The sequence below is a fragment of the Pollicipes pollicipes genome, unplaced genomic scaffold (assembly GCF_011947565.3).
Source record: "Pollicipes pollicipes isolate AB1234 unplaced genomic scaffold, Ppol_2.1 Scaffold_4740;HRSCAF=5597_pilon_pilon_pilon, whole genome shotgun sequence".
NCBI lineage: Eukaryota > Metazoa > Arthropoda > Thecostraca > Pollicipedomorpha > Pollicipedidae > Pollicipes > Pollicipes pollicipes.
The window spans coordinates 8,418,922-8,446,124 of NW_023596545.1; the positions used below are offsets into that span (position 1 = coordinate 8,418,922).

The window sequence follows — 27,203 nt, forward strand, 5'->3', positions numbered from 1 at the left end:
GTCTGGTGGGCGACCTGGTGCTACCTGGCGACCTGGTGGGCGACCTGGTGCTACGGGTGGTCGTCAGCGGGTGGTCGTCCCGGGCAGCGGGTGGTCGTCCCAGCGAGACCGCGCTCCAGGACGGTCCAACTGGCTCACGAGGGCCACCAGGGGATTGTAAGATCCAAACAGCGAGCCAGAAAAGTCTATGGGTGGCCGAGAATGGACACCGAGGTGAAGGCTATCGTCAGAGCTTGTGACGTTTGTTCAGCGCTAGACAAGACGGCCAGGATACGCAGCGCGCCGATGCAGCCCGTACCTTTGCCACAGGCGTCGCGGGACAAGGTCAGGGTGGACCACGCCGGTCCTATGAAGGCACCCAAGAACCAACGGCTCGCGACAGTTTTTGGTGAACTACTGCTCCAAGTGGATCAAGGTAGGGTTTTGTGTAGAGGCGAGCTCAGAAGCCCCTATCCAGTTCGTGGAGGTGATTGCTCCGCGAGAAGGCTACCCGAAAGAGTTTGTCTCCGACAACGGGACGCACTTCACGTCCGGAGCCTTCACTGAGTACCTACAGAATGTAGGGACTCGTCAGATTCGTGTGACTCCATACCACCGGGCGGGGTCGGGTGCAGGGGAGCGGGCCAACCGCACTGTGAAGTCAGCACTGCAGGCGGCGGACCAGAGTGGCGAGGACCGCGTCCGGTACCGGCAGAAGTTCCTACAGCAGTACCGGAGCACCCCACTACCGGAGCCATCCCATCTGAGCTGCTGCACGGCAGACGGCTGAGGACCAAGCTACACGCGGCGGCCGCTGCGTCGCCTCACAGTAAGACGAAGATGCAGCAGGTAGTACAAAGACGAGTGTTTACGATAATTTCGACCTAAGCCATCGCCAGCCTTATTCCCCGAGACCACAGGCGTGTCACTGGGGCTTTATGACGCACTCAGCTACTGGGACTACATGGCGTCGCTAGCCTCTCAACCTGGTGGGAAGGGCGGGGACCGCGGGGAATCGAACCCCATGCGTGTGGTTTCCCAGACGCGCAGTGGTTGACGCAGGCGCGTTAACAACTGCACTATCGTCATCCGGCGCGCAGGCTCAAACGCTTTGAGACTATTTGTTCCACTAGTCAATTCTGCAAAATAATGAACGTTTTCAGGGAAACATGGGATGAACTTGTGTTTTTTTTAAAACTCAATTTGAACCACTCCATTCAACACTAATGAAGCGTCTTATTTCTGTCCGGTAAAGAGGCCCTCTTGAGTACAGCACTATCGGACACGTTGCTCACGGTCAAGTGCTAAAGGGCCATTCCGTCCCACCGCGGTGCGCTTTCCGGTCGTCACTCTGGCGGCTCGGGGTGGCAGCCCTAACCGATCCGGAGGCCCTTAGAGGGATACATGGCATCACATTGGTCTGCTCCCTGTCGCGAAAGGCCTTCTGACCCGCGTAGTTGCCCCGGATCGACATATGGACCGTCATCAATACAACATCCCTGCTCGCCTCAGGTGGTTAAATAATTGGGACATAGACTCCGTTTGGGATTAACGGGCCTATGGTGGAATACAGTTGGAGGGCCCACCTTTCGGTGCTGAGGAACCTGGCTGGCACCGAACTTTTTATGGCTTCAGTGTGAGCAAACATCATAAGCTCTGGTCTCCTTCAATTGTCAGAGAGCCCCGACCAACACAAGAAACGCTCCTTCATTCGGGCTGGCCGTCCCCGTCCCTGTTGAGCAAGTGCTCCTGCAAAGTTCCCTTCGCTAACACAGGTTTATTACTTTATACGTAAATGAAACAATTACTTGCAATAATGTCAGCCCAGGAAGCTCAGCACACAGCCCCGCAACAGCCACACAGCCACTCGCGCCGCACCATACAGACACCAACACGCAGTATGTCTCTCGCCCCACAAGCAGACTCTACAGCGGTGACATGACCAAACCCAGGTTCCTGTAACTTCCGCCAGGCGTCGAACAACTACGGTTTCACGACAACTACGAAAACAAACTCTCAAAACGCCTGAACACTACATTCTCCCCTCCCCCCTACGAAAACCCGCACCGCTCGGGAGCACGCACCCTCCGTTCCAAACGCCTCAGACCGTCACGCCCGTGACCATTACCGTCGCGCACCTGGTCCAGCTGATTGCCAGCGCCGCCCGTTACCACCAGCTCCGCTCCCGCGGTCGCCCCCGCAGCCGGCCGCTCCTCATTGTCTCCTGTTGTCTCTGCATCCGGCGGAGGCGATGTTGAGCCGGCCCGACCTGGGAAAACCCCGGCTCCACCTGCACAGCTCCCACCAGCCGATGCGGGTAGCGTAGTCACAGCTTCGTCATCCGCGACCTTCGCACGCCGACACGGCGTGACCAGGCGCTACCACCGGCTCCACTGCCGGTGCGGCGCGACCAGGCGCGACCACCGTCGTCGCCTGCGCCGGCATACGCGGTGCAACTTGCTGAGGCAACCGGGATGCACTCTCTCGGCTCCGCTGGTGCTCCGACTGCTGTCTCACAGACAACTCAGCAGGCTGCTCCGCCGGCTGATGATCAGGTGCAGCCATCCGGCGAGTGAGATGCTCGGCGTGAACCCTGGTATCACAGCCCAGCTCGTAACTAGATGCCCCTCTGCGAGCCACGATCTGCCCCGGCTCGGAGAATCGATGGCACCGCTCCCTCTGCCGGGACACCGGGCGGTACCTGACACTGTCCCCGACGTCGTGCGAGGGTAGCCTGGCGATCCTCGCGCGGTCAGAGTACTTCCGCTGATACTCATGCCGGCTCCGCACTCGTATTCGTACTGCCTACTGCATCTCGTCTCGCTGTGAGGCAAGCCAGCGACTGCCGCGTGTAGCTTGGTCCTCAGTCGTCTGCCGTGCAACAGTTCACATAGGATGACTCCGGTGGTGGCTTGAGGCGTGCTCCGATACTGCTGTAAGAACTTCTGCCGGTACCGGACGCGGTCCTCGCCACTCTGGTCCGCCGCCTGCAGTGCTGACTTCACAGTGCGGTTGGCCCGCTCCCCTGCACCCGACCCCGCCCGGTGGTACGGAGTCACACGAATCTGACGAGTCCCTACATTCTGTAGGTACTCAGTGAAGGCTCCGGACGTGAAGTGCGTCCCGTTGTCGGAGACAAACTCTTTCGGGTAGCTTTCTCGCGGAGCAATCACCTCCACGAACTGGATAGGGGCTTCTGAGTTCGCCTCTGCACAAAACCCTACCTCGAACCACTTGGAGCAGTAGTTCACCAAAAACTGTCGCGAACCGTTGGTTCTTGGGTGCCTTCATAGGACCGGCGTGGTCCACCCTGACCTTGTCCCGTGACGCTTGTGGCAAAGGTAGGGGCTGCATCGGCGCGCTGCGTATCCTGGCTGTCTTGTCTAGCGCTGAGCAAACGTCGCAAGCTCTGACGGTAGTCTTCACCGCGGTGTCCATTGGCGGCCACCAATAGACTTCTCTGGCTCGCTGTTTGAATCTTATAATCCCCTGGTAGCCCTCGTGAGCCAGTTCCACCGTCCTGGAGCGCAGTCTCGCTTTGTCAAGCGCCTTGTGGTGTTTTAGTGACGGGACTGGGCACAGGACGTGCTCAGTTGTTCCGTTCTGCTGTTTGTCTTTACAAACCTTCTTTTTAAACTAGCTTTTCATACGCAAGACGCAGTTTTCATGTATTCAGAATTTGTGTTGCTCATGCTGCAGCTGCTGCCCTGAGATGTACGGAGTAGCCTTAATCGCCGGTAATGAGTGACTGCATACGCACATGTTGGAGCCTCACGTCCGTGCGCTTTTTACGCATATATCAGTAGATCGGTAGATAAGTGAATACCGAATATGAAATTGAGTCAAAGATATAGAAAATGTAATCTATGCTTTTCTCTTAGCGGCCTTGGAGTTCGAAAAACTATAACTTTTCTGATACAGCGTAGCGGTTCAAAACTTTGTGCTGGCTGTAAGGAGGAGGCCAATTTCTACCAGCACACGGAGTTTCGAAAGAATTGAAGGAGTCCACGTTTTTATTGTGACCTTCCCTGTCGATTTCTTTTCGGTAACAAGGCGTACCGATCCTTATAAGATTCAATTTCACCTTAGCGGAGGTGTTGTGCTGAAAATCACGCGTTGAATTGTGCATGGTTTCACCCCGATTGATGCTCCGCTGAGGAGAAAGTCGACCTCCTGGCCAGCGCAACCAAGCTACACTTTTTTGGGAACAAACATAAAGCGAAACACATAATTGTAAATGGCACCATACTCGTAGTTTCAACAGGCAATTAGGGTAGATGGCGTATTGAATGGTAAGGTTTGGCAGCTACGGCGTGATCGATTCTCAGCTATCATTAGTCTGCAAGCAAGAATTTTGGACGTTGTGAAATTTAACGACTTTTGACCTAACCTAGGGTCACCAACTTTGAAACTGCAGCAGAGAATCAGGTATGGGTATCCAATGTTAAAGTTTTCACAGTGATCGGTCCAGTAGGCGCTGATACCTGGGTTGTCTGCATGCGCGTATAAAACTTTCCCTTCGCATTTTCGAGGTGTTTGACCTCAGGTCAGGTCTCGATATTGCCTCCCATGACTCGCCTTAATGCACGGAATTGATCGGTGAAGGTTTCAATGCGATCGGACAAGCCGTTTTCGGAAACTTGTGTGTCTGCGTCACATGCTGTTTTTTTAGACCCCCACCGCTGAATATGGATGTGAATCTGATGCCAATTTGAGCGAGACCTTGGCTTTCGCGGATAGCGTGCGCGTTGGGGGGCCGCGGCGTGGCGAGGTGACGGGCGGTGGAGCCGAGGGTGCTGTGGAGGCGTGCGCGGGGATGTACGTGGCTTTATCATGGTTGTAAGAGTCAACACCCCCGAATTGATGTATGGACCAGTTTTCGAGTGAATCGTTTAAGGGAAGCCATCTGTCGATAGCATTTCAAGTAAGTGATGCCCAAGGCCCTGTAATAGCGTGATGCATAGTTGCCGAATGCTCTGGAAGGGCCGTTGAGAATACCAATCAGCTCTAATCAGAATACCAAAGTGTTTACGCCTTAACTGAAAGCAATTCAACCAATCTGCCGTCTGGAAATGCTTGAAACTGTAGGTGTTTTGGTATTTTGGTAGTAAGTAGCTGTTATAATTGTGCTTCTCAGTTTTCACCCTAACACAGCTACATGTACTTTATCAGGATTGGTGACAAATGTACAAAAATATTATACATGGCACCAGGCTCCCATTCACAGTGGCCATATTCTAAATTCTGAGCTTGTATTTCTGGTGTTTGTGAGCTGTAACAGTAGTCACTGTATCACTGCTTCATCAGGCATGCTATGCTAAGTAGTACGTACAATCCTGCTAATTCATGTTATTTGTTAATGTTGTGTGATCCAAGTAACTAATATTTGATATACTTATATTCCCAAAATGTGAAACACAAGCTGCACCCTGACATGCTATTTTGACCACCTTACATTTATAAAAATGTGGTATTCATAAAATAAGATAATGTCATCAGGTGAAAAGGAAGCATTACAGTTCCTTTACCTGGAATGTTTGCAATTCCGGCTCCACCTGGGCCATCATTTCTCATGCCACTGTCCCTTGCAATGCTTGTGAAGCCTAGTGCTCAGCATGGTTAGGTAACTGGAACATTCTGATAGGAAAGGTTGGTGATGTTCCAGACTTTAAATAATGTTTCATTATGATACCAACACATAACATTCAGCTCTAATAATTTTTGTTTGTAAAATTTTTAAAAGAATTGATGAACTGCAACCATTTTATTTAAGAAAACCACTCGCTGATGTTTGTTCAACTGTTCTTTGTTTGTGCCGTGCACGGTTGATCCTGAAATAGTCTTGTGAACTTAAGAATTATTTTTGCTCTTGAATATCTGACATCTATGTATCAATCCATATAGGTATTTTGCGTGTTCCGAGCATTAAAACACATTTGTGCAACCTGATGAGTGAAAGTGAACTCTTATATTCGTCATTGAAAATCTAGGAATATCCAAGGGCAGCTCCCAGGTCAGCTGCACAGCTGTTTGATAATTATTAGCAGCCCAAATTAAGCGGATGGTGTGAGATGAATCTCTCTTCATACTGCTAAATTTTGTGATGAAAAATGGTGTGTTTAAACTCTGTTCAGTGCAGATTTAGGGACACATAAACCTCTTGGAACTAAAGATACCAAGATGCACCTATATTTTCTACACTCAACACAGACTTAGGCTCAGCTGCATCCTAGTCTGATTTTATTCACAGTCAGATTCAGATTTTCAAATCCCGTGCTGTATTTCTCTAAGCAGGATGCCATGTGCAGTCACTGACCCCCTTTCCCTGACCTGCAGCATGGAGGCCGCCATCAGCGACACACAGCTGCTGGCCTGTGGCGACAATGCTGATGAGTGGCCGTGCCTGGGCGGCCGGCCGTCGGCGGCGGGCGGCGCGCTGCGCGTGGTGCCGGCGCTGCGCTCGTGCGCTGAGGTCAAGTTCGCGCTGCTGGACCGGCTGCCGGGCTTCACCGAGCCGGACCTGCACACGGACCTGCGGCCGACCGCCGCCACCGTGCCGCTCTGGAGCCCGGCTTACGCGCGCGAGATGGACGCCTGGCAGCGCGAAGTGCTGCGCCGCCAGTGCAGCAGCCACGACCGGCCAGAGTTCTCCAGGTGAGTGGTGCGGGCCGGGGTGGAGCATTCCAGGCAGGGGAGAGGCACAGCTGGGGCCAGTTCTGTTGAACAGTCATCAACAGTTTGCACCATCTTCCTGGGATCGAAGTGTTCGTATCGTTGATTCGTCACCAACCAGTAGCGCATTGTGACCAAGTGAAGAGGGAGTTTTGTTTCAAATGGGTCAAAAGCGGGATAAGTTGGGTGATTGTTCACCTTTTTGGTAAAGAATGTTCACTTCTTAATCTTCTACTTTGCCCTCTTTTTCACGGAATGCCGAAAGAGGTCCTCCATGCCTAAAAAGGTCCCCACAAACACACACAATATGACAGAAATGCTTTTTTGAGCCAAAAATGGCTGTGCAGAACCCTTCTGTAGTACAAAAACACAGGTGTTGTACTGGAGTTTCTATTTATGTTTGATAGGCTGTAAGAAGCAAATGTCACGATTTGAGCAAACAATTCCAAGTTATCACGAACATGTGCATCAATATGTAATCAAGATGACCCCATCATCTTTGGATTGATTGTGGGATTTAACGGTACAAATGTTGATTGCTCCTCCCCGGCGAGTATTTCAAATCAACACGAGGATCGCAGCAGTCACGAAATATGCCCAGTGTGCCTGTTTTATGCAAGACGGCAAAGCTGACCCAGGCTAAGGTCTGCTTTGACGTCTATCCCAGTTTCCTCCTTGTTGGCAGCTGAGCCCGCGGCCGAGCTCCCAGTGGGAGGGTCGTGCAGCGTCTTGTCCGTACCACGAGCATACACAGTGTATAAGTACTACATAGTCTGCCAGTGTTACACAGTGTGCTAGTGGCACATAGTGTGCTCGTGTTACACAGTGTGCTAGTGTTACACAGCATACTAGTGTTGGGAACAGTGTGCTAGTGTATCACAGTGTGTTAGTGTTACAGTGTGCTAGTGTTACAGTGTGCTAATGTTACACATTTTGCTAGTGTTACGCAGTGCGTGAGTACTATACATTGTGCAACGCCAGTAATTTTCAGAACATGTCTTTTGAATATGACTTTCAGGAGATCTTTCCTCTGAGTATCCTTTCTGGGGATCTGCCAGATCTGTCGAAGCAGACAGCGCGACAGTGTTCATAGTGGGGAATTTAACCAAGTAACGCAAGCAGTGCCGCTATGCTGCTGCACTGTAATGCATTGCCAGGGTTTGCTTTGCTGCATGTTTACTTGTCTTGTCCAGAATGTAAGACAGTGCCATTAGTCTTATTTATCGTCGAATAACCAGCAGGAAGGAGAGCTAGATGTATTGATAATCTGGCAACAAGCCTTTAGCAAAAGACTTTGAGTGGTGCTCAACAACTGCAACTACAAGTAGTGGTGGAAGTGCTGATATGTTTTGATTGAGACACGCCGCTGAAATATTGATGCATCTATGTCTCCTTTCTCCTGGCTATTGGATGAGGAATAAGGCTGACAGTGCTGTCCTGCCCATGTGTGTAACGTTCGTTACAAATACACTTAACAACCCATGCCACTCAGAATGTTTTGATTGTTGCTCTGTGCTGGTTATGTCAACTCATACTTATCTGTATTGTAATGAGTTTTAACTGAACTTCATGTTATGATGTCATCTTGATCTTTGCTGATTGAACTAATTCCGACATAAGTGTTCTTGTTTTCAGTTTCTGTATAGCCAACATGTGTACGGATAGTCTTGATGGCGTCGATGTCATCTCTGAAAGTGAAAACATCAAGAAGCTTCTCAAACTTGCCTACAACAGTAGGGAAGAGGTGAGTTGAAGTTGTTCTCTCTGATCTTGGTAGTCGATTATGTAGATTCGATGATGTAAGCCCCCATGCCCAGCCAGTTAGTACAATCTGACCCTTTGCAAAATATCAGAATGGGTCAGATGTGTTAAGATTGAGCGGAGCTTATGTTTTAGCCCTTGGCTCCGGCACTAAAACGGATGCCCTGTATTTTTTTGTACTCACGTTATTTGATTCCCGCCAGCATCTTATTCAAGGCGACATTTCCCGTCCAGGGGGAATGCCGACGCAAACTGATGCAACATAAAGCGGAAGAGTCGGCTGGCTGTGGCCGTTCAGTGGCCCCGCTGGTGACGACGCCTTCCTGACAGCGGTTTGCCGGCAGGAAGCGTGCCGGCAGACGCAGCAATGATCAATCCGAAATTTTGTGATACGCCGCTTATGGCATCCGGGCTGAAATGCGACGCCTTTCCAGCAACCGTGTGCTGTGTCTCGTACGCTTTACGTCTCTAACAGCTGTGTTAGCTGGACGAGTTGGATTGGGCGAGGAGCACGTCCGAATTCGGGTATGGTGCGCATGGCAGAGAGCAGAAGACCGTCAGTGGCCGGGTCACTTCCCCACCGCGCGCGTCTTGGTAAGGAAGTAGGCCGGCCATCGCTGCAGCTGGTTGGTGCTGGGCATGCCACGAGGAGGATGCTTTCGTCAGGGGAGCTTACGGTGCGACCGGGACTAGTGTGTCCTGTGGCTGTGCGAGTCTGCGGAGCGGGCACCCTGACGCGGCGCGTGCTTGTGCCGGCCAGATCAGCATGATGGTGCACCGCGTCGGCCGGCTGCTGCTGCTGGACGAGTTCGACATCACCTCCCATCTGCTGGAGACGGAGAAGACCGAGTGGGTCTGGCTCGACCGCCTGCTCCGCGAACATTTCATGACCAAGTTCGAGGTACGGGGCTCTAGTCCCAGCTCTGACCAGCTAGGGTAAAAGTACTTGCTTCGAGCAACGAATCTCACTGCAATGCTGACTTAGCTGACTATTAATCGGGTACTCATTTGTTTCATTTGTTCACAATATGTTATGTTTGTACAAGGTAAGAGGTTGGCCTCATGATTGATGCTCGGAGGCGAGCCCGCATCCAGTTCAAGGCGGCTCATCCCACACACTGGCTGTGCCGACGCCAAGTGATGCGACATTACATGGATCAGTTGAACGAGAGGGGTCGACCTGCTCCTCTTGGGATCACGTGCTCCGACAGCGATGTAACCCTGACAAGTGACCTGTGCCTGACCGGTGTCGGTCGGTGCAATGCGGCTGGGGAATGGGGCTGCGACCATGCCAACCTCACCTGGCAGCTCGAGACACTCGCGAGTTGCTCCTGCCTCGCAGGCTCCGCACTCCACAACCTGAACCACTCGGCGACCCATTGCATGGTGTTTCAAAGACCGCTTGTGGGTGACAACCCCGTCAGTGAGCCCCGACCCGGGACGGTGTCGTCAGCGGTCCCCACCTCTGCCAGTGACGTCATTGGCCACTGTCCGGCGCTTCTGATGTCAGCTTCCCCTGTTGGCTGGCTGGCGGCATACGGGTCAGTTATCTGCCGGTGACGCGGGTTATGGGTGATGTGACGTCGCCCAATGTTTGTGGTGACGGGTGGCGGTGCTGATGTCGATAGCCCTGACCTCGGCTGGCGACGTCAGTGACCTCAGACCGGTGATCGTGACCCCGGGAACATCGGAGGGGTGCTATGTGACCGGCGTCTCCCGCGCTCCCTGGCGCCGGTGACCCGCTCTCCTGCGCTCCCTGACGCCGGTGACCCCGCTCTCCGGCGTCGGCAGGACGTGGACTGGGCGCGGCGCGCCGCCGCCGAGGAGGAGGCGGCCGCGCTCGACACCCGCTCGGCCGACCTCTACTCGCAGCTGCTGCTCCACAGCGTGACGGCGCTGCCGGCGGCCGTCGCCGCCGCGCCGCCCGCCCTGCTGGCGCTGCCAGCGCCCTCGGACGTCACCGAGGCGCCGCCGCCGCCGCGCGGCCGCTACCGCCGGCACTACTTTACCAGGAACATGCTCTGGACCTTCCAGGACCTCAAGATGCTGATCGGTGGGTATGATGGGGTGGGGAAGGGGGCTGGCGTGACGGGTGTGAGAGATGCATTGTTGCAAAGGGTTTATGGTGGCTGGCCCGGAGGTGTGGTCGGCTTTAGCTGTTGCCGACGGCGTGTTACGAACGCTTGGACTGAAGCTGAGCCCCAACAGACAGCCTTCGTCCCGTGTCGTCACTGTAGACTGAAACGATGGCTTACACTCGGACTTTGGCGCGTTCATACGGACATTGCATGACATCGGACCACTCGGCCCGCGTTGTTCGTCTCTAACGGTGAACGCCCATGCGGGTGTAGCCGCTCGCGTAGGCAACCGAAACGATGAAGGTCGGGTTGCGTCGCGAATTGTGTTGCTGTGCGTGTCCCCGGAAGCGAGGCTGACAACAGCGAATTACGGCAGCGGACGTTTTTGAGTGATGCTGGCACTGACGCTGACATGAAGCGTTATGAACACCAGCGCGAGCCGAGGCGTTGCGTTGTGTTCGTGTCATTTATTTGTAACAGCGCCGCCGTCATGAGCACGACGTGTTTCCGTCTGCAGTCTCACGCGCCATCTGACCGCCGGTTGTGTGCTGCACCTGGGGCGCCTGACCGCTGACCTGTTGCTGACACCTGACTGCCGGCGCGCTGACCCCTGACTGTCGGCGCGCTGACCCCTGGCTGCCCGCGTACTGACCCTTGACCGCCCGCGTGCTGACCCCTGACCGCACCTGTGCTGACCCCTGACCGCCCGTGTGCTGACCTTTGACCGCCCGTTTGCTGACCCCTGACCGCTCGCGTGTGTTGACCGCTGTGCGCCTGCGGCAGGCACGGACATGCCAATCCTGGGCGGTGGCACGCACCCCTGCGTCAGCCTGCGCCTGCACGACCTCTCAGAGCCCATCAACGTTCTCACTGGGCTCGACTACTGGCTCGACAACCTCATGTCCAACGTGCCCGAGGTGCTCATGTGCTACCACGTGGACGGTGTGCTCAAGTAAGCGGTTGCGGCGGGTCCTGAGCGGCGGGGCGCTTGGGAAGTCGCTCGGCTGTTCGCCGGTGCGTGCCACCGCTGTGGGGGTTCGCGATGCACGTTCACGTGCCTGCTGCGACGGACCCAGCGCCAACGCACGCGACGCGCGAGAATCGAGCTCAGTCCCAGGATCCCGTATCCGAGGCTGTTGCTGATGGTGGGCGACTCGGACGACGCCACCGCGGAGTCGTGTGGCGCCCAGAGCTGGCGTCCGTGTCGCCGCACGCGTGCTCGCATGGGGGTGGCGTGTAGTGGACGGTGCTCGGTTGGGACGGACGGCGAGAGCGCGCCGAGCGGGATGAACCTGCAAACCCCTCAGAGGGGCCTTGCGCGGGCTAATCGCCGCCGAAGGGGCCCCAGGCGCGTGTAGTCGTGCCCCCAGCGTCATCCACTCTCTTTTGTCGCATTGCCCTGACATGATGCTTACTGGTCGAGAGGGCTCTAATTCAAACAGTCAAACTAACTGGGCCGTGCACCGCGCCAGGCCGGGCGGGGTCAGATCCGGGCGGTGACAGCTGGATCTGGGCGGGTATAGGCCGGGCTGCTCTGGCCTCCGCTCACCCGGCGGGTCCGAGGCGGCGCTCGGCGCCGTGTATGTGTCGGCGCCCGGCGCTGCCACAGGGGCTCCAGGCCGACTGGGCAGGTTCGGTCCGACACTGGGAGGCGCCGTCTCCCACTGTCGCCTCGCCGCTTGCACCACGCTCTGCTAGAGGGTTAGGGGCGTGCGTGGCGTCGGAAGTGCACCTGCCACCAATCCAGTCACGCCACCCGCCCCGCTCCGTGCTGAATAGGCTGCAGCCATTTGAGTCGGCTGTCTTTCGTCGAAGGCGACCGGCGCACATTCACGAGCGCTTGAGCAACTTGTGTACCTACTAAAGCAAGCTATGCTTCTCTGAGAGCTGATTGTGGGTGCGGTGCACATTGTCGCGTATCGGGAGCGGAACGTTACAGCATCTCCTGACCCTGCACGAGCGTGCCTGCCTCGTCAGCTAACTTAAAGCCGACGCTAACCGCGCCGTGCCCGGCAGGAAGTACTCGCTGATCAAGACGGAGGACCTGCCGCACCTGCCCGACTCGACGTTCAAGCCGGAGGTGGTGCACGACGTGGCCGAGAACATCCTGTCGTTCCTGCGCGCCAACGCTACCAAGACGGGCCACACCTACTGGCTGTTCAAGGGTGAGAGCGCCGCCGATCGGTCCAGGCCGGGGCCGGCGTGGCGCAGGCTGCCGTGTGGAGCGGTTTGAGCCGGGTGTCGGACCAAGCCGGTGTCAGGCTACAACGCGAGGCTAGACGCGTCGCCTGGCAGCCTGGTGGCATGTGCTGGGTCAAGCGGTGAACGGATCGCGGCCTGTCGCCACACTGGAAGGACCGGTATGACCGTCAAACTCGTTGACACGTGATGTGCTTGGTTCACCTGGCAGCTCGTGTACGTACTGAAGCACTGGCCCGCGGAGTGGTGAGCCTGTCGGCAAACTGGCCGTGTGACTGACCCACTGGTGCCGCTGCCAGGCGAGGATGACGACTGCGTTAAGCTGTACGACCTCAGCAGTCTGCTGGAGAGCCGCTTCGAGGAGGTCAACAGGGACGACAACCCTTTCTCGGGTCACGTGGCCCTGCTGCTCTACCGGTGAGTGGTCGGCCACCTCTTCTCTGTCGGTGGGTTCCGCCGATTCAAAAGTGATTCCGCCATACTGCATGGGCAGAAAGAAAAGAAAAGAAAAAGAACAGCAAAGAGCAGTCGGCGGCGCGAGGCCGAAGTGATAACGTTGCTGGCAAAAATAGTAGGAATCGACTGCAGTTGTGGTCAAGCTGCAGATCGAGTCTGCGGGTTTCAGTTAACAGTGTTGGAGATGGATGAGCGGCACTGTCACGGCCCGTCGCGTTCGCCCCTCGACGCGTGCAGCTCCTGTCGTCAGCTGTCGATCACCGCAGCCATGACGCGCGGCCCGTCCTTAACACCTGGGTGGCGTCGGGCGCCGCAGGATCGCGTGCAACATGCTGCGGAAACGGCACGTGGTGGACTACGGGGACCGTCTCGGCACGGTGCGCACCATCCTCAGCAAGACGCTGGAGCTCATCAAGGGCGACAAGTACTTGCAGGTCGGTGCGCGGGCCGGGCAGCGGCCGGGTAATGCCCGACACTCAGGAAGATGTGGGGATGGGCAGCGGGGCGATGCATGGCAAGAAAAGGTGGAGTATGTGGCGGTGGTGTCCTGTACCCGTGCTTCCCACTTATTGGTGCCTGCACACAGTCCGTAAAATGCAAAACGGGATTGATGGCACCTAGTTGTATGACATATTTAACTGATGGCGTGTATATCAAAGACAAAGTAAATTACTGGCATCTTGTGTTTTGTTGTGTCTGTGTCTTGTTGCATACCTGAAGCACTCGACACGTATCCCACTTCTCCGTTGTGGGGTCTACGGCGCGCCGCAGTCACAGTGTCACGACTGCCACCTGGCCGCCCTCTGGCTGTCGCTTCACACACGTGTGCCCTGCCCTCCGCCGGCGTGTCCGCCCGAACCGCGTGCCGATCTTCGCGTCCGGCCGCCAGGTACGGGCCAACATCCACATGATGCTGGCCGACTGCTACGTGCCGCGTGACCACCGACCGCTGGCCACCGAGTTCGCCGGCGCCGCCGCCGCTGCCGCCAGCGCTCTGGCGCGCAGCCCGGAGCGTGCCGGCGCCGCTGAATCGCCGTGGACGCAGCAGCCGATGGTGCGCGTCGACCTGCTGGCGCGCAAGGGCGCCGTGCCGCCGCGCGAGGGCGCGCGGTCCGGCGACCTGCGGCCGCAGCCGATCGCCGGCGACGCGCTCGAGCGCACCGAGTGCGCCATGGAGCACGTGCTGGCGGCGTTCAGCTGCCTGCGCCGGCGCGACGAGCTCGAGCGCGATGACAAGGCGCCGAAGATGGCGCGGCCTTCGCAGGCTATTCCGATGCCGTACTGCCCACTGAACACGGCGCTGGTGGCGGCGGCGGCCGGCACGGGGGCGGAGCCGCGCCCGCCGTCGCCGCCGCCGCCGCCGGCCGCGCCGTCCGCGCCTGCCGCCGCCGCACAGGAGGGCGACGTCTCGGACACGCTGCTCTGCCAGAAGGCGGCGCACTTGTGCACGGTGCGCGCGGCGGCGGCCGCCGAGCGCGACGACGCGCTGCCGGCGCTGCAGATGGCACAGGCGGCGCTGTGCTGCGTGCGCGCCGCTGGCGGCAGCGGCCAGGTGCCCGAGGTGACCGCCGCCGCCTCCATCCTCGTCAGCGACGGCCTGCTGCTGCTGAGCCGAGCGCCGGTCGCCGAGACGGAGGCGGCGCGCCGCCGCTGGCAGGAGCCCGGCGAGCCGCTCGGCCGAGAGCTGCTGCACATCCTGCGCCAGAAGGACGCCTGTGAGTGCGCGGCCGGCGACGCGTTATCGTGTCAGAAGCCCGGGCGAGCCCGAGTGACTCACCAGGCTTGGTATGGCGCCCGTGGGTGGGTTAGGGGTGGTGGTGGTAATGCCAGGAGCACAGGCTCTCACCACCAGCTCACTGGACCCCCGCGTAGCAAGCGTATTGATAAGGCTGGAAGCATGAGTCCGACAGTGACCCTGCAGAGTACGCCCTCCTCAGCACGCCTCCTCATTTTTGTCCGTTTGCCAGACGGAGCTGCCTCAGTTTGGCGCGACTTGACCGCTCGTGCTCTGTCGTTTGTCAGACTTCGAGCCGGCGTTCGTGGGCCGGCCGGCGCGGCGTGCGTCGGAGGCCGGCGACATGGCCATGTTGGGGGACGCGATCGGTATCATGGAGGCGGCCGTCTCGCTGAAGGTGAGCGCCCCCAGCGCCACAGTTATGTGCCGTCGACCAATCACCGAGTGGGCTCATCACGGCCGGTCCGCGTGTCCATTTGCAGAGTCTGTGAGGTAGGTGGTGGGCTAGTTCGGGCGGGTGACGTACGATCTCTGTCGCAATCCGGCTCCGGCTGTTCAGCTCTCGCTGTGTTTCGCTGTGTGACGCTGCCCTGTCAGCCGATGACTCCGCCACTTGTGGACAGATACCTTACTGAGGCGATGCCTGAGTGGATGTTGCGTGGATGCGTTAGTGAGATGGTAAAAGCTTTTGGTGTGATTCGCTCGGTGGTGTTCTGCGCGTGCTGCGGACTCCGTAGCTCAGCTGTTGGATGCTGGACTGATCGCCGCAGCGGCGGGGCCAACGTATGGCGCAGAGGCCAGAGAATGGCACAGAGCCCGGCAGTGTCGTGAAGTGATAGAACAAGGCGAGTGAAAATGGGGCTGGCCTGACCTCGCTGTTGGCCCTCCTCCCCGCCACAGCACCTGTCGTCCGAGATGCGTCAGCACGTACGTACGCGGCTGGGCCTCATCCTCAATGAGATTGGCCTGCTACACAACCGACGCCTGGAGAATCTGATGCAGACGGTGGACGGCGGCGGCGCTGACGGCCTGCGCGCGCGCGCCGAGGCGCAGCGCCGGCCCATGGAGCGCGCCTACAAGAGCGCGGAGGCGGCCTTCAGCAAGGTGGGCGGCTGCCGGGTACCGGCAGGTAGTGTGGAGTGTGACATCATTTGGCATGGTGTAGCACATAACAGGATGCGTTTATATATTCACCGAAAACTTTGCACCTAAAACCATCTGATCATGAAAAGTTGGCATGCTAAACATGCACAATTTGAGCCAGTCTTACGGAAACTTTGCTAAACAACTAAAAAGAAAAAAGAAAAGGACCAGTACATTTTAAACGAACGGTATACGGTACAATCACTATCGGATTTCCTACAAATGCACTAGTTTGTCAGCAGGTCGTTTCCGCTGTACTTTATTTTACTTCATGAGAAGCTGTTGCGAAATTAGCATGAGTTCTCGCTAGTGTTTGTCACCAAATGGCGGGCTGGGCATATCCGCACGTGTGTCGCTGTTGGGCCGGTTACCTCCTCCGATTGGCGCGCGTGTCTGGATGACACTCAACGGCCTGTCTGTCTCACCGTCCAGCCCGCCCCTCCACTGTCTACTGGGCCTCGCGCATGCACACCACGCCTCATGCCGCTCCATCGCCGCCGCCTGTCGCTCTCTGCCCACTGGACGGCGGCTGTCTACGACGGGCTCCACCGCACTGGCGGCCGACCCTGCCGGCAGCCGTGTGTCCGCTGCACACCCCAGGCCCTCCCCCTGACCGCTCTCCCGCTGGCCGCAGGCGGTCACCCTTCTGGACGGGACGCCGCAGCGCTGCGCCACGGAGATGAACCTGGGCCACCTGTACGACCGCTCGGCGGCGGCGCAGCACCGACTGCTGGGCGACGCCGCCGCCACGCTGGCCGACCTGGAGCGCACGGCCGCCTGCTACGGCCGCGCCGCCGCCGCCGCCGCCGCGCCCGGCCGGTCGGCCCGCTTCGCCGAGCAGACCGCCGCCGTCGTCGGCTGCGCCAACTTCGCCGCGCGCATGCGTCTCTTCCGCAGCGGCGTCGGTTACCGCATGGCGCTGCTGCACACGGGACTGCCGGCCGGGCGCGGGCCGCGCGCCGTGCTGGAGCTGTTCCGGCGCGCGCTGACCCTCTGTGACCCGACTCTGCTGGAGCCGGGCGACGAGCGACGCCAGGTGTGCTTCCACGCCGGCGAGGTGCTTGCCATGCAGGCCGACCACCAGCTGGAGCAGGCGCGGTGAGTGGGCGGCGGCGGCGGCGATGCTGTCGACGCGATGTCGCGTTTGCGTCGGAATCTGTCTATACTTGCATTATTGTCAGTGTATGTGACCGCTCTGAACCGTGATGCGGGCACTATGTTCATCACCGCTGAAAGAGCCGGTTCCGCTGCGCTTCCGAGCCGGTCGCTTGAAATGTGCATATTCTCGATTAATCACACCAAACCAGACGGGCCCAGTGGGAAGCTCCGGGCGGGGTCTGCGGGCGCGGCGGCCTCCCCGCGCACCGCTTCTGACTGCGCAGTGTCCGCCGCAGACCACCCGCCTCCGAGAAGCGGCGCACGCAGCTGCTCGGCGAGGCGTTGGAGACGTACAGCCAGGCGGCCACCATGTACCAGGAGGCCGGCCGGCCGGACCGGCTGCTCGCCATGCTGCACGCTCAGGCCACCGTCAGGGAGGGGCAGGCCCTCTGTCAGTATACGCACGCACACACGCTCAGAGTGGTTTGCATGCGTATGACGTACACACAGTATGGACGCTATATGTCCGTGCGGTGGAGACGCCTTAAAGTCCACTAGCTCACGGGCGGTGTGTGCGCAACGCTCACGAAAAGCACGCGGCACGAGCAGCACGATAGCAATGGCACGACATACAAAAGCACTGGAGACGTTAAAAAAAACATGTGTACCGATGTTATAGGATGATCACCCACGTACTTCGCTTGTCAGGTCTGCCGTTTCGTTTTTTATTCTTTTATGTTAATTATATTACCGTCAGCGTGTTTCATTTTGCTTGGTAGTTGCGACATAACGATGCACTACCGGCCGCTGCCGCTCTGCCTGTCCATCTGCGCGCGGCGGTGCCGCTCTGACCCGGCCTCCATCCGCTGGCCGGGTCTGTGACCGCTGCCTGCTGTCGCCCGCAGCGTGCAGCCACTGGTTCAGCCGCGTCAAGCTGGTGGAGGAGGCGCTGTCATCGGCGGCGGCGGCCGGCTCGCCGCTGGCGCCGCTGCTGGCACGCGTCGCCGCCGGCGCCGCCGTCTCGGCCGACGCCACCGTGGCTGAGCGGGCGCAGGACGCGGCCGGCCGTCTCTTCGCCAGCCTGCTGAACGCGCTCAAGACGGTCTGTCTCCTGCTCAGGAAGTACGGCGGCAACAAGAAGAGGTGAGTGGAGCCAGATTGCACGTTTGGACGCGATAGTCCGTATTTAAAGCAACGCGGTTCGTGTTATAGCTCGTGTGATTTCACATTACACCGTGGTAAATTGGTGGGGTCAAGAATCTTGATGTTCTCAAATTCAGTAGTTTCATACATGTATGTTTCACGATTCAGTCGCGGTTCCATCCAAGGCAGCTGATCGATTGGATCGGATCGTTGTAAATGTCAGCGTCATCTTTGACAGTTGCAGGAATGTTATTTAATTCACTCGCGTTTCATTACATCAAGCACTGAATGCGATGATACCAGCCGTAATTCCACTCGATCTCCTGTACGAAATCACGCACAGCATCCGTCAGCTGAACGTTTGGTTGGAATTGCACCGTTCTCGTCTGACGGACGCACTCGGTGGCTTTACACCGTCTCCAGCACGTCGTATCGTGTGTTGATCACGGCGTCCCATCGAGACAGCAGCGGTCAGCCGTGCGCGGCCTGACCGGCGGGTGGTCTGGTGACGGGGCCGCGTCTCCGTGTTGACAGACAGGCGCCGGCCTACTTCGAGGACCTGTACCGCCAGAGTCTGGCCGTGTCGATGCGGCCCGGCTCCGAGCTGGAGAAGCTGGCCGCCCTGGTGGAGCAGATTCGCCTGGTGCAGAAGCACTCCTGACCGTTCCGTCCGTTGCTCGAGGGTCTAGGTATGGCCCGCGTCCACCACGTCCCTGGCCCGTCGGCTCTGGTTAGGGCAGGCTGGGTGCGGCCACCAAGCCCCGACTGTCGGGACCCTGGTCCGTGGGACTGTTACGACCTGCGCCCGTCACCGAGCCCCGACTGTCGGGACCCTGGTCCGGGGGAGGGGAGGGGGGCTGGTACGGTCTGCTCCCGTCACGGAAGCCCGCTCGACCCGTCGGTAGTCTAGGCGTGGCCACAGAATCGTGGGAATTCCCCGGACCGTTCGGTCATGGCCGGATGACGTCCGCAAGCCTCTCCCAGGGATGTGTCTGTCGCCGCCGCCCAGTCCGGTGGCAATATTCGCGCAGCCGGGATCGTATTTCTCTGTTGTTTGCCTCGATATGTTGACAAATCATGATCAAATGCTAGCTGTTTGTTCTCATGCGTGGGAAGAGTTAAGGTGAGTGTTAAGGGAAGAGTTAAGAGTTATGGTGGTGGAGGTGGTGGAGTTGAGAGTTATGGAAGAGTTATGGTATTTTCGTGAGAGAAGCTCGCCACCCGGTCTGTCGAGTGTGGGCCGCAATAAGCCTAGCTGCCCAGCGTTCCCGGCTGGCGTAGCGTGCGATGCCCCGTACCACGTCTCTGTGCGGGGTCTGTGGCTGCGCGGTGGCATTGGGCGGAGTAGCGCTGTCGACGCCACCGACCGCGGCCCGCCTGGCGATTCGTCTCGTGCGTGTCTCGATGTTTGTAGGTTTGGTCGTTATGTCTCGGTGGTAGGCTGGTATGTTGGTAGGTTTTCGCGAAACTGTTCGCTGTCGCACGATATGAACGAGTTAGGAATTTTTGAAGCAAGCGCAAAAGGTCCTGGGCTCTGAGGCCACCCGTGGTTATGGGACGAAATGATTGTCACAGTCTCTTACTTCAGTTCCTCTTCATTGTTGTGTCATTGTTCCGAAACTCCGTGTGTGATTTTCACTGCCGTTTCAGCCGCAGCCGAGTTGGGCCTTGTCTTACCTTCCACCTGGTGGCAGCTCTGCGAACTACTCGGCCCCGTCCGTCGGCACTCTGCGCGCATTTGTACATCAGCATGAACATGTGCTGACACCCATATGTAATCATGAACGCTCGTACTCACCTCGCTTATACTTGTGCTGTGCTGTATTTATCTGAACTGATGTATCGTTTGTATACCTCTTACCGAACGCGGAGCACGGCTCATTCAGTGGTGAATGGCCTTTGTATTCCAATTAACCCTCGTATTTTATTTAGCCCGTTGCGTTTCCCCCGTTGCATTCAGTGAATGGTTGGCCGAAATTGATCCATACCACGGTTATGATGTTTCAGCCAGCCATTCACCGAAATGCGACGTAAGGAACTAGTATATTGGGTGCGGTTCGGGCGCCTAAACCACTGAGTGAGCCGGGCCCGGACACCGACGTCCTCAGGATGCCGGCGTCCTCACGCGAGGCTGTGCCGCTGTGAACGGCGCGGGGTCCCGCGGGACGGGCCCGCTCAATGGCAGGACATTTGTACTACAGTTTCATGCTAGTGACGCTTACGCAAGGATCTCAGGTGTGCCGTGGCGTGTCAGAGTGGCGATTTAATGATGGCTTGTGAGCTTTACCACTGTAATAAAGATAACTGTCGGACGCCGGGTGCTGTTCTCTGCCCGGGTAACTGTAGCGGCGAGCGGAGCCGCTCGAGCGGAGCTGAACTGCCACTTGGACTGGAGCTACCGCACTACTTTCCGATGCACTACATCATCATGAGCACTAGGTGGACATGGTGGCCTTGCGACCTGTCCCAAATATGACAATGCCTAGTTGAAGCCTACTGACATTTAGCTGTTTACTGTTGAAGCCTACTGTCATTGCCTAGTTGAAGCCTGCTGTCATTGCCTAGTTGAAGCCTACTGACATTTAGCTGTTTACTGTTGAAGCCTACTGTCATTGCCTAGTTGAAGCCTTCTGTCATTTAGCTGTTTACTGGTCTCTATGGGTACGGACACTCATTGTGTTGTTTTTTGCAGCCTAAGTTAGCGGCGTGATGGCGGGCTGAGCCACGTGTGTGGTCAATGTAGGTCCTCAAACAGACCTGCGTCAGACGGCCGAGAGCCGGTCAGAGTCCAACGAGTAGGTTAAGATTCTGGCTCGAAGCACGGTTGTGGGCCCGTCGAGCGCGGGTGTTCGCGCAGGGCTACGCGGCCCGACGGACTGGCCAGGCCGTCGCATGCAGTCGTGGTTGATGGCCACCCACGTGGATATGTGGCCGTGCAGGCGTCAGACATTAAGCTCCTACGTCTGAATGTAGGCTTGGGGTCATGTGGTCACGAAAAAACACCCAGTAGCCATTGTGTGCTGCTAACCACGCACCAATGCATGTAAGTGCTTTGCGCGCGTTAGACAAAGCCCCACGACACGCCCCGTAATACTGGACGTGCCGCCGTGGACGCATGGGTCACTGGAGCTACAGCGTGTCGCACGTGGATGCTCCGCCGCCTTCGGTTCAGCCGTGCCGTCCCGTCATCTTCATTTAAAAGCCGGCTGCCGGCTGACGCCGCGTCGGAGATTCGGCTTCCGCGGACCGTCCACGCGAATGCGTAGCAGGTGACTCATTAAATATTCAGAGTTACCATCTGGGTGTGAGTGGGTGACCATCGTCGCCCCCGCCACCTCGCCCCTCGTCGCCCGCCCGAGTTGGCAAACCCGTCGAGTGCTCAGTAGCCGAGCGCAAATCTGCGAACCCCGCCCTCCACCCCAGCCTTCCGGCCGTGAGCGCGCGCCCGCCGGCCAGCGGCGCGACCGGCCACCGGCGACCATTGACACCCAGCTGTGACGGCTGTCGGCACGGGCGGCGCCGGCCTCCGCCCCCGAGTCGCGGCGTACATCGACCGTCCGGTTGCCCGGCGGCGGCGGTACACAGCCGGCGGCGGCCGCCGGCGCGCAGTCGGCACCATGTCGGGGGCGCGGCCGCGGCGGCCGAGCCTGACCTCGCGGCCCCCCTCCAGCGGCCTGACGCGCGTCATCAGCTCGCCGGCGGTGCGCGTCACCTCGCCGCCAGATGACCTGGCCGGGAATGAGATGGGCCAGACGTTCAAGAGGTGGGTGATCCCGGCGTGGGCGGCGGACGACGGTCGCGAGCGGTGCAGGCAGCCGGCATGCGGTCGTCATTGGGAGTCTTAAGGGTGCATGTCGGGCGCTGAGCTTTTCGTGTTGAACGTCGGTCGTGGGTAAATTAGATTTGTCTTCTAATTTTGCGAGGGCAACAAAGTAGGCGCAAGCTATGTTTACTGTGATTAACCATAGTGTGGGTGCCGCTCATACGGTACAATGGAAGAAACAATATTTTTTAAAAAAAGTTTTGAAACAAGATTGTCGTCTTGAACGAAGTGACTACATTGTAACCACACGCTGGGCAGAAATCTTTGAACATTAATTGACATGCATCTATTTCACTTTTTAGCCAAGCGCACCTCTGTCGGTCTCTCCGCGTGTCCACATTTCTTTAGCCAGGCGCGGTGCACAGATGGCTGCAAGGATTTCCTTGATACATTTCACATGCGATGGGTTGCTCCTTCCTAACGGTCCGCGACACGAATTCATGCCCGTCCGATGCCAGTGGCGGTCACAGCGCGAGAAGGGTCTGTTTTTGGCATTTAACAGGGAGGCATTCATCGCATTCGCAGGAGAAGCAAACCGCACTAAGGCCAAGCCGTAGAAAGCATGTAAAGCTCGAGCAGTGATGAATATAGCATCCTCGCGCGCAGGGGACTTTCGGTTAGCGCAGCCACTCACTGAAACCTTAAAATTAGTAAGCCAGGCTCTGCATTACTGGGATGTGAACCAATGTTATGTGGTTGGAGGTGGTGGTATACTGAAGCCAACAGCGCCGGTGTCGCAACATTAGTGCTGCGCTAAAGATCTTACAGACTGGAGTGAAGTGTCCTACGTGACGTCATCAAAAGTCCAAGATCATAGTAGCCAGTGTGCATATCATCCAAAGTCACGATATCCAACGTCCATAAAATTCAAAATGCCTCCAATGCCGCGCCCATCGGCGGAGTTCACAGCATGCAAGCTCGCAACGTCCAAAGCCATGGCATCCAATGTTCATGACATCCAACGATCACGAATTCCAGTCGATAGGCTTTAATTGCCACTGCTCTCCAGCCTTTGGACGTTATAAACGCTGCATGTTATGAGCTCAGGAACTCTGGATACTTTAGTACGCATCCAAGTATTATATATATATATATATATATATATATATATACGTATATATATATATATATGCATATATATATACATATATATATATAAAAGCTGTTTATATATATATGTATATATATATATACACGTATATATATATATGCATATATATACATATATATATATATAAAAGCTGTTTATATATATATATATATATGTATATATATATATATGTATATATATACATATATATATATATATATATACGTATATATAAATATGTATATATACACACACATATATATATATATATATATATATATATATATATATATATATATATATATATATATATATATATATATGTATATATATGACATAACATTCGACATATAGCGTATATAGAATAATGTCGCGTATAACCAATGTGGTAGCACTGCATGAGTGATACAACATTGGCTATGCGCGACACAACTGTAGAGGTGCTTTTTTATTATACTAGCTATACGCGACCTCTTCCTACGCAACTACAGCAAGGACTTAAACAGGCTTTTCTTGCGCACGACATTACTTTTACCGCAAAGACGCATGCGTGACTTGAGTGCTGGGTGTCGGGAATTATGTTGCAGAAGCATACACGCGTAATTTCTTCTTTAGTGAATATTTATAGCGTATACCAATATGCGACAACACTCTTACTGCAAAACCGATACACGACATGAGTGCTACACAGCAAAATCTATACCGCAAAAAACATGTACCAGTCATCAGTTCTGCCGCAAAGACTGCCGACATTGACATATACGCGACATTACTCCTGCTGCAGTGAATCATCTGCGACATATGTGCTACGAAATACAACTGGCAAATAATGAAAATTTTGTAAAAAAGACCTTATGTCCTTCCTAATGGCCTATTGCAATAGCCCGTACAGCCTCCGTATTAGCAATTTTATTTCTTCGGCTAATGTTCATGTGCGACATTTCTGCAATACAATGCAGAGCATGAACCATAAATCATAGCGGCCAGTAATCCAACTCATAGGCTGGGCCCAAACCAAAATAACCAAAATCCCGTGCAGGGAGCGGACGCATGGAAACACTAAGGGGGACTACATAATTTATTTTTTGCATTTTGCACTATATGGCAGGCAGGTATTAGCAGTAGAAGAAATTTTGCACGTACATAAAACAGCATAAGTCTTAACGGTAAAAGTAAAGCGAGTTATGCACATGAAAATGTAAGTTTTGTCATTGAGCACTTATACCGCATATAGGTCTTTGCAGGATTGTTTATGTCGTGCATCAGTAATGACCAAACAATTTTGCGGTAGAAATGTTGAAGAAAACAAGTTTTGGCAGCATGTGTTTTGTCGCGCACCACGACTGTCGTGTATTAGTATTGCGGGTGTAAGTATTGCCGTAGCCCTTCTGTCAGCTGGAGTTTTTGTTGTAGCTATTAAGTCGTGGAACCAACGACGGCAGCTCTTCGCGCAGCAAAGCGGTGTGAACCACAGCTAAATATAATCTATTCGGTGTCCTGAGCACGCGGAACAGCGCCGTAAGAACAATGTGCTCGAGAGATACCTGAGCGCTAAGCCGCGCACGAATGTTAACTTAGGGACGTGGTCAGGACAAGGGGCACAGGCTAGTGGCTCCTTTGAGCCAAATGACTTGTGCTGAATAGAAAATTATCCTGGGGGAAATTCTTAGGAATCCGGTCTAGGTTCGCAGGAGATCGATCCCGTGGAAGATCCTGACTATATACTTTCTTTGAAGGGAATGTCCCGTATTCGAAGATATTGAGGCAAGCATCAGATAGGATGATATAAGCTCACTTACAATTATTGGTATACTCTTAAGTAGAAAAGGCTGCTCTAGACAATGCAATTTTTCCATCTAGTAAAAATGCTCTGCACTACGTCAACGTTTAATGAGCTCATCGTTCCTTGCACAACTCTGACTGAGAGCTAATGTATGGTCTTTATATCTGGTAATCGTGCTCACGAAAGCCAGATATGAACGACTCGACAGCAATATTTGTATTGGCCTTGATCACCACATGGCAGATGGAAGGCAGGATTTGAATGATATTATTGGGCCATGGGTGCCTGAGTGACCTTGAAGAAGTCTGCACGAAGTCTGCTCAACTTTGCGGGCGCGTGGTTCAGAAACTAGACTGGTTTAGGTCTTAGGAAGACTAGGGCTGTGGACTGCACTGAATGATCTTGAATATGCCTATTTAAGCTGAAAGCCCCACACAAATGTGAAAAATTCTCTTACACTGAGATCCACTTCATCCTGTTGAGACACGAGCTCGCGTCAGGCCGTTGTGGCGGGGGCTTCCGACGCCATCGGTGTCGCCTCTCCGTGCAGCGACAAAAGCGGGAACCACGTGTTTTCACCATCGCCTTCGGTCTCGACTGAACTGAGCCGAACTGGCGTGCGTGAACTGGCAACACCTTCCCGTTGTGCCGCGCGGTTGCTTCATGCCTACTAACTGCAGCTTCGTCCTCTGTCGGTGCGCCCCGTCCGCCCGGCTCCATTGCACCGCTCAGTCGGCCATGTCAGAGCCGCCATCGGAGCTGTGTGCGGCGGAACAGTCTACCACGCAGGCGCCGCGCGCCGGCTCTCGGCCGCCCGGTCCGCGCAGACGGGATGAGGGTGGGGGATCGAATACGGGGATATGGTGCGGGAGGAATCGCTAAACAAAGGCCTTCCACTCTCCACTTCCCAGAGAAGCCAGAACACGTTCCTGTTTTAGGGCGAATGTCATGTTATCAGGCTAACATACGTATCCTAGCGCTGTGCCGATGAGACGGGCTGCTGGATGACGTGCGACACAGCGTTGTACGCATCTTGGACGCCCAAATAGCAGAGCCGCCAACCAATTTTCAGGAGAATCTATCTTTGAATTCGCGCTCCACCTTCGCTTCTAATTACAAAACAAGCCCATGTCCTTGCTCGTCCCAAAAGCTCAGTTGGTTAGAGCGTCTGACCTCGGACTCACCCATCTGCGGCCGAGTAGGCCCCCGTCGCTTTAAGCGTCCTCCAATTGTCCCTGACTAGCAGTGGTAACAGTGGCAGTGGTCGTGCTGAAGGTAAGGCGACGTCAGAGGATAGCATGGAACGTGCCGAGCATTGCGGCACGTTAAACCTCTGCCACATGGTTATGGCTTTGACCTCTGATTTTATCATCGAAAGGTTTGGCCAACCTTCACACACTAAATGCTACCTGGCGTGCTCTCTGATCTCAAAAATGCATACTGATTCGAATGCGAATTATGTTATGTATATAAATAGCTGCATGCATATATCAGGCCATGGCAAACTCATTACCAGCATACTTCGCGTCAATCTATGACATATTGGTCCGGTTTTACATTAGATATTAAACCTAAAATGCCCAACGCATTTACTTGGTTTTAATGCTTGATTTCAAGCTTTTTAAATCCTTTCAATCCATTTCTGCTCGCAAAGTTTTGAGTCCATCACAATTATATTCCACAGCATTTGGAGATTCCCAATATAGTCTGGAACAATCCACAATCCATAGATTACTCCAATATCCCGTGCACGCACCCAGCCCACCCCCAACCAGATAACAAAATAGAAAGAGAGAAAGAGAGGAGAGTGAGTGAGAGAGAGAGAGGGAGAGAGAGAGAGTGAAGTCGGGGAGAGATTGATTGATATAGTGCGGGGATATATATATATATATTATATATATATATATCTCTCTCTCTCTCTCTCTCTCTCTCTCTCTCCTCTCTCTCTCCTCTCTCTCTCTCCTCTCTCTCTCTCTCCTCTCGCTCCCTCTCTCTCTCTCTCTCTCTCTCTCCTCTCTCTCTCTCTCTCCACCCTCTCTCTCATCTCTCTCTCTCTCTCTCTCCTCTCAGTCTCCTCTCTCTCATCTCTCTCCTCTCCTCTCTCCTCTCTCTCTCTCTCTCTCTCATCTCTCTCTCTCTCTCTATACATGTTTAAAACAAACCCTCTTCACTGCTGGTGAGAGTTCATGGTTTGAAACGTCTGCTGTGTGGTGTGCCATCAAAAAGACGGTGCGGTTATAGCG

At 55.5% G+C, this 27,203-nt stretch overlaps 2 protein-coding genes and 2 long non-coding RNA genes across 4 annotated transcripts; all 4 read left to right on the forward strand.

The window, feature by feature from the left end:
- Positions 1 to 8,374: 8,374 nt before the first annotated feature.
- On the forward strand, positions 8,375 to 10,237 carry LOC119099486 (uncharacterized). Its single transcript, XR_005094381.1, has 3 exons — positions 8,375 to 8,395; positions 9,173 to 9,313; positions 10,204 to 10,237. It is a non-coding gene; the product is annotated as an uncharacterized LOC119099486 (long non-coding RNA).
- A 191-nt stretch (positions 10,238 to 10,428) lies between these two features.
- LOC119098993 (erythroid differentiation-related factor 1) lies at positions 10,429 to 14,710 on the forward strand. Its single transcript, XM_037222040.1, has 8 exons — positions 10,429 to 10,465; positions 11,274 to 11,442; positions 12,507 to 12,655; positions 12,989 to 13,106; positions 13,462 to 13,579; positions 14,035 to 14,217; positions 14,278 to 14,423; positions 14,707 to 14,710. Exons 1-8 carry the CDS (start codon positions 10,429 to 10,431, stop codon positions 14,708 to 14,710), a joined length of 924 nt encoding a protein of 307 aa, XP_037077935.1.
- Positions 14,711 to 15,794: 1,084 nt separating this feature from the next.
- On the forward strand, positions 15,795 to 18,003 carry LOC119098995 (uncharacterized). Its single transcript, XM_037222041.1, has 4 exons — positions 15,795 to 15,984; positions 16,658 to 16,752; positions 17,418 to 17,561; positions 17,901 to 18,003. Exons 1-4 carry the CDS (start codon positions 15,796 to 15,798, stop codon positions 18,001 to 18,003), a joined length of 531 nt encoding a protein of 176 aa, XP_037077936.1. The 5' UTR covers position 15,795.
- Positions 18,004 to 18,178: 175 nt separating this feature from the next.
- Positions 18,179 to 20,571, forward strand: LOC119098843 (uncharacterized). Its single transcript, XR_005094293.1, has 3 exons — positions 18,179 to 18,264; positions 18,799 to 18,953; positions 19,915 to 20,571. It is a non-coding gene; the product is annotated as an uncharacterized LOC119098843 (long non-coding RNA).
- Positions 20,572 to 27,203: the final 6,632 nt, after the last annotated feature.

Coding starts and splice junctions, on each gene's coding strand:
- LOC119098995 (XM_037222041.1), top strand. CDS start 15,796: ATGCGTCAGCACGTACGTACGCGGCTGGGCCTCATCCTCAATGAGATT. Junction 16,753..17,417: donor GCGGCGGCGCAGCACCGACT/GCTGGGCGACGC, acceptor TGTCCGCCGCAG/ACCACCCGCCTCCGAGAAGC. Junction 17,562..17,900: donor CAGGCCACCGTCAGGGAGGG/GCAGGCCCTCTG, acceptor TTTGCTTGGTAG/TTGCGACATAACGATGCACT.
- LOC119098993 (XM_037222040.1), top strand. CDS start 10,429: ATGCTCTGGACCTTCCAGGACCTCAAGATGCTGATCG. Junction 11,443..12,506: donor CACGTGGACGGTGTGCTCAA/GTAAGCGGTTGC, acceptor CGTGCCCGGCAG/GAAGTACTCGCTGATCAAGA. Junction 13,107..13,461: donor GTGGCCCTGCTGCTCTACCG/GTGAGTGGTCGG, acceptor CGGGCGCCGCAG/GATCGCGTGCAACATGCTGC.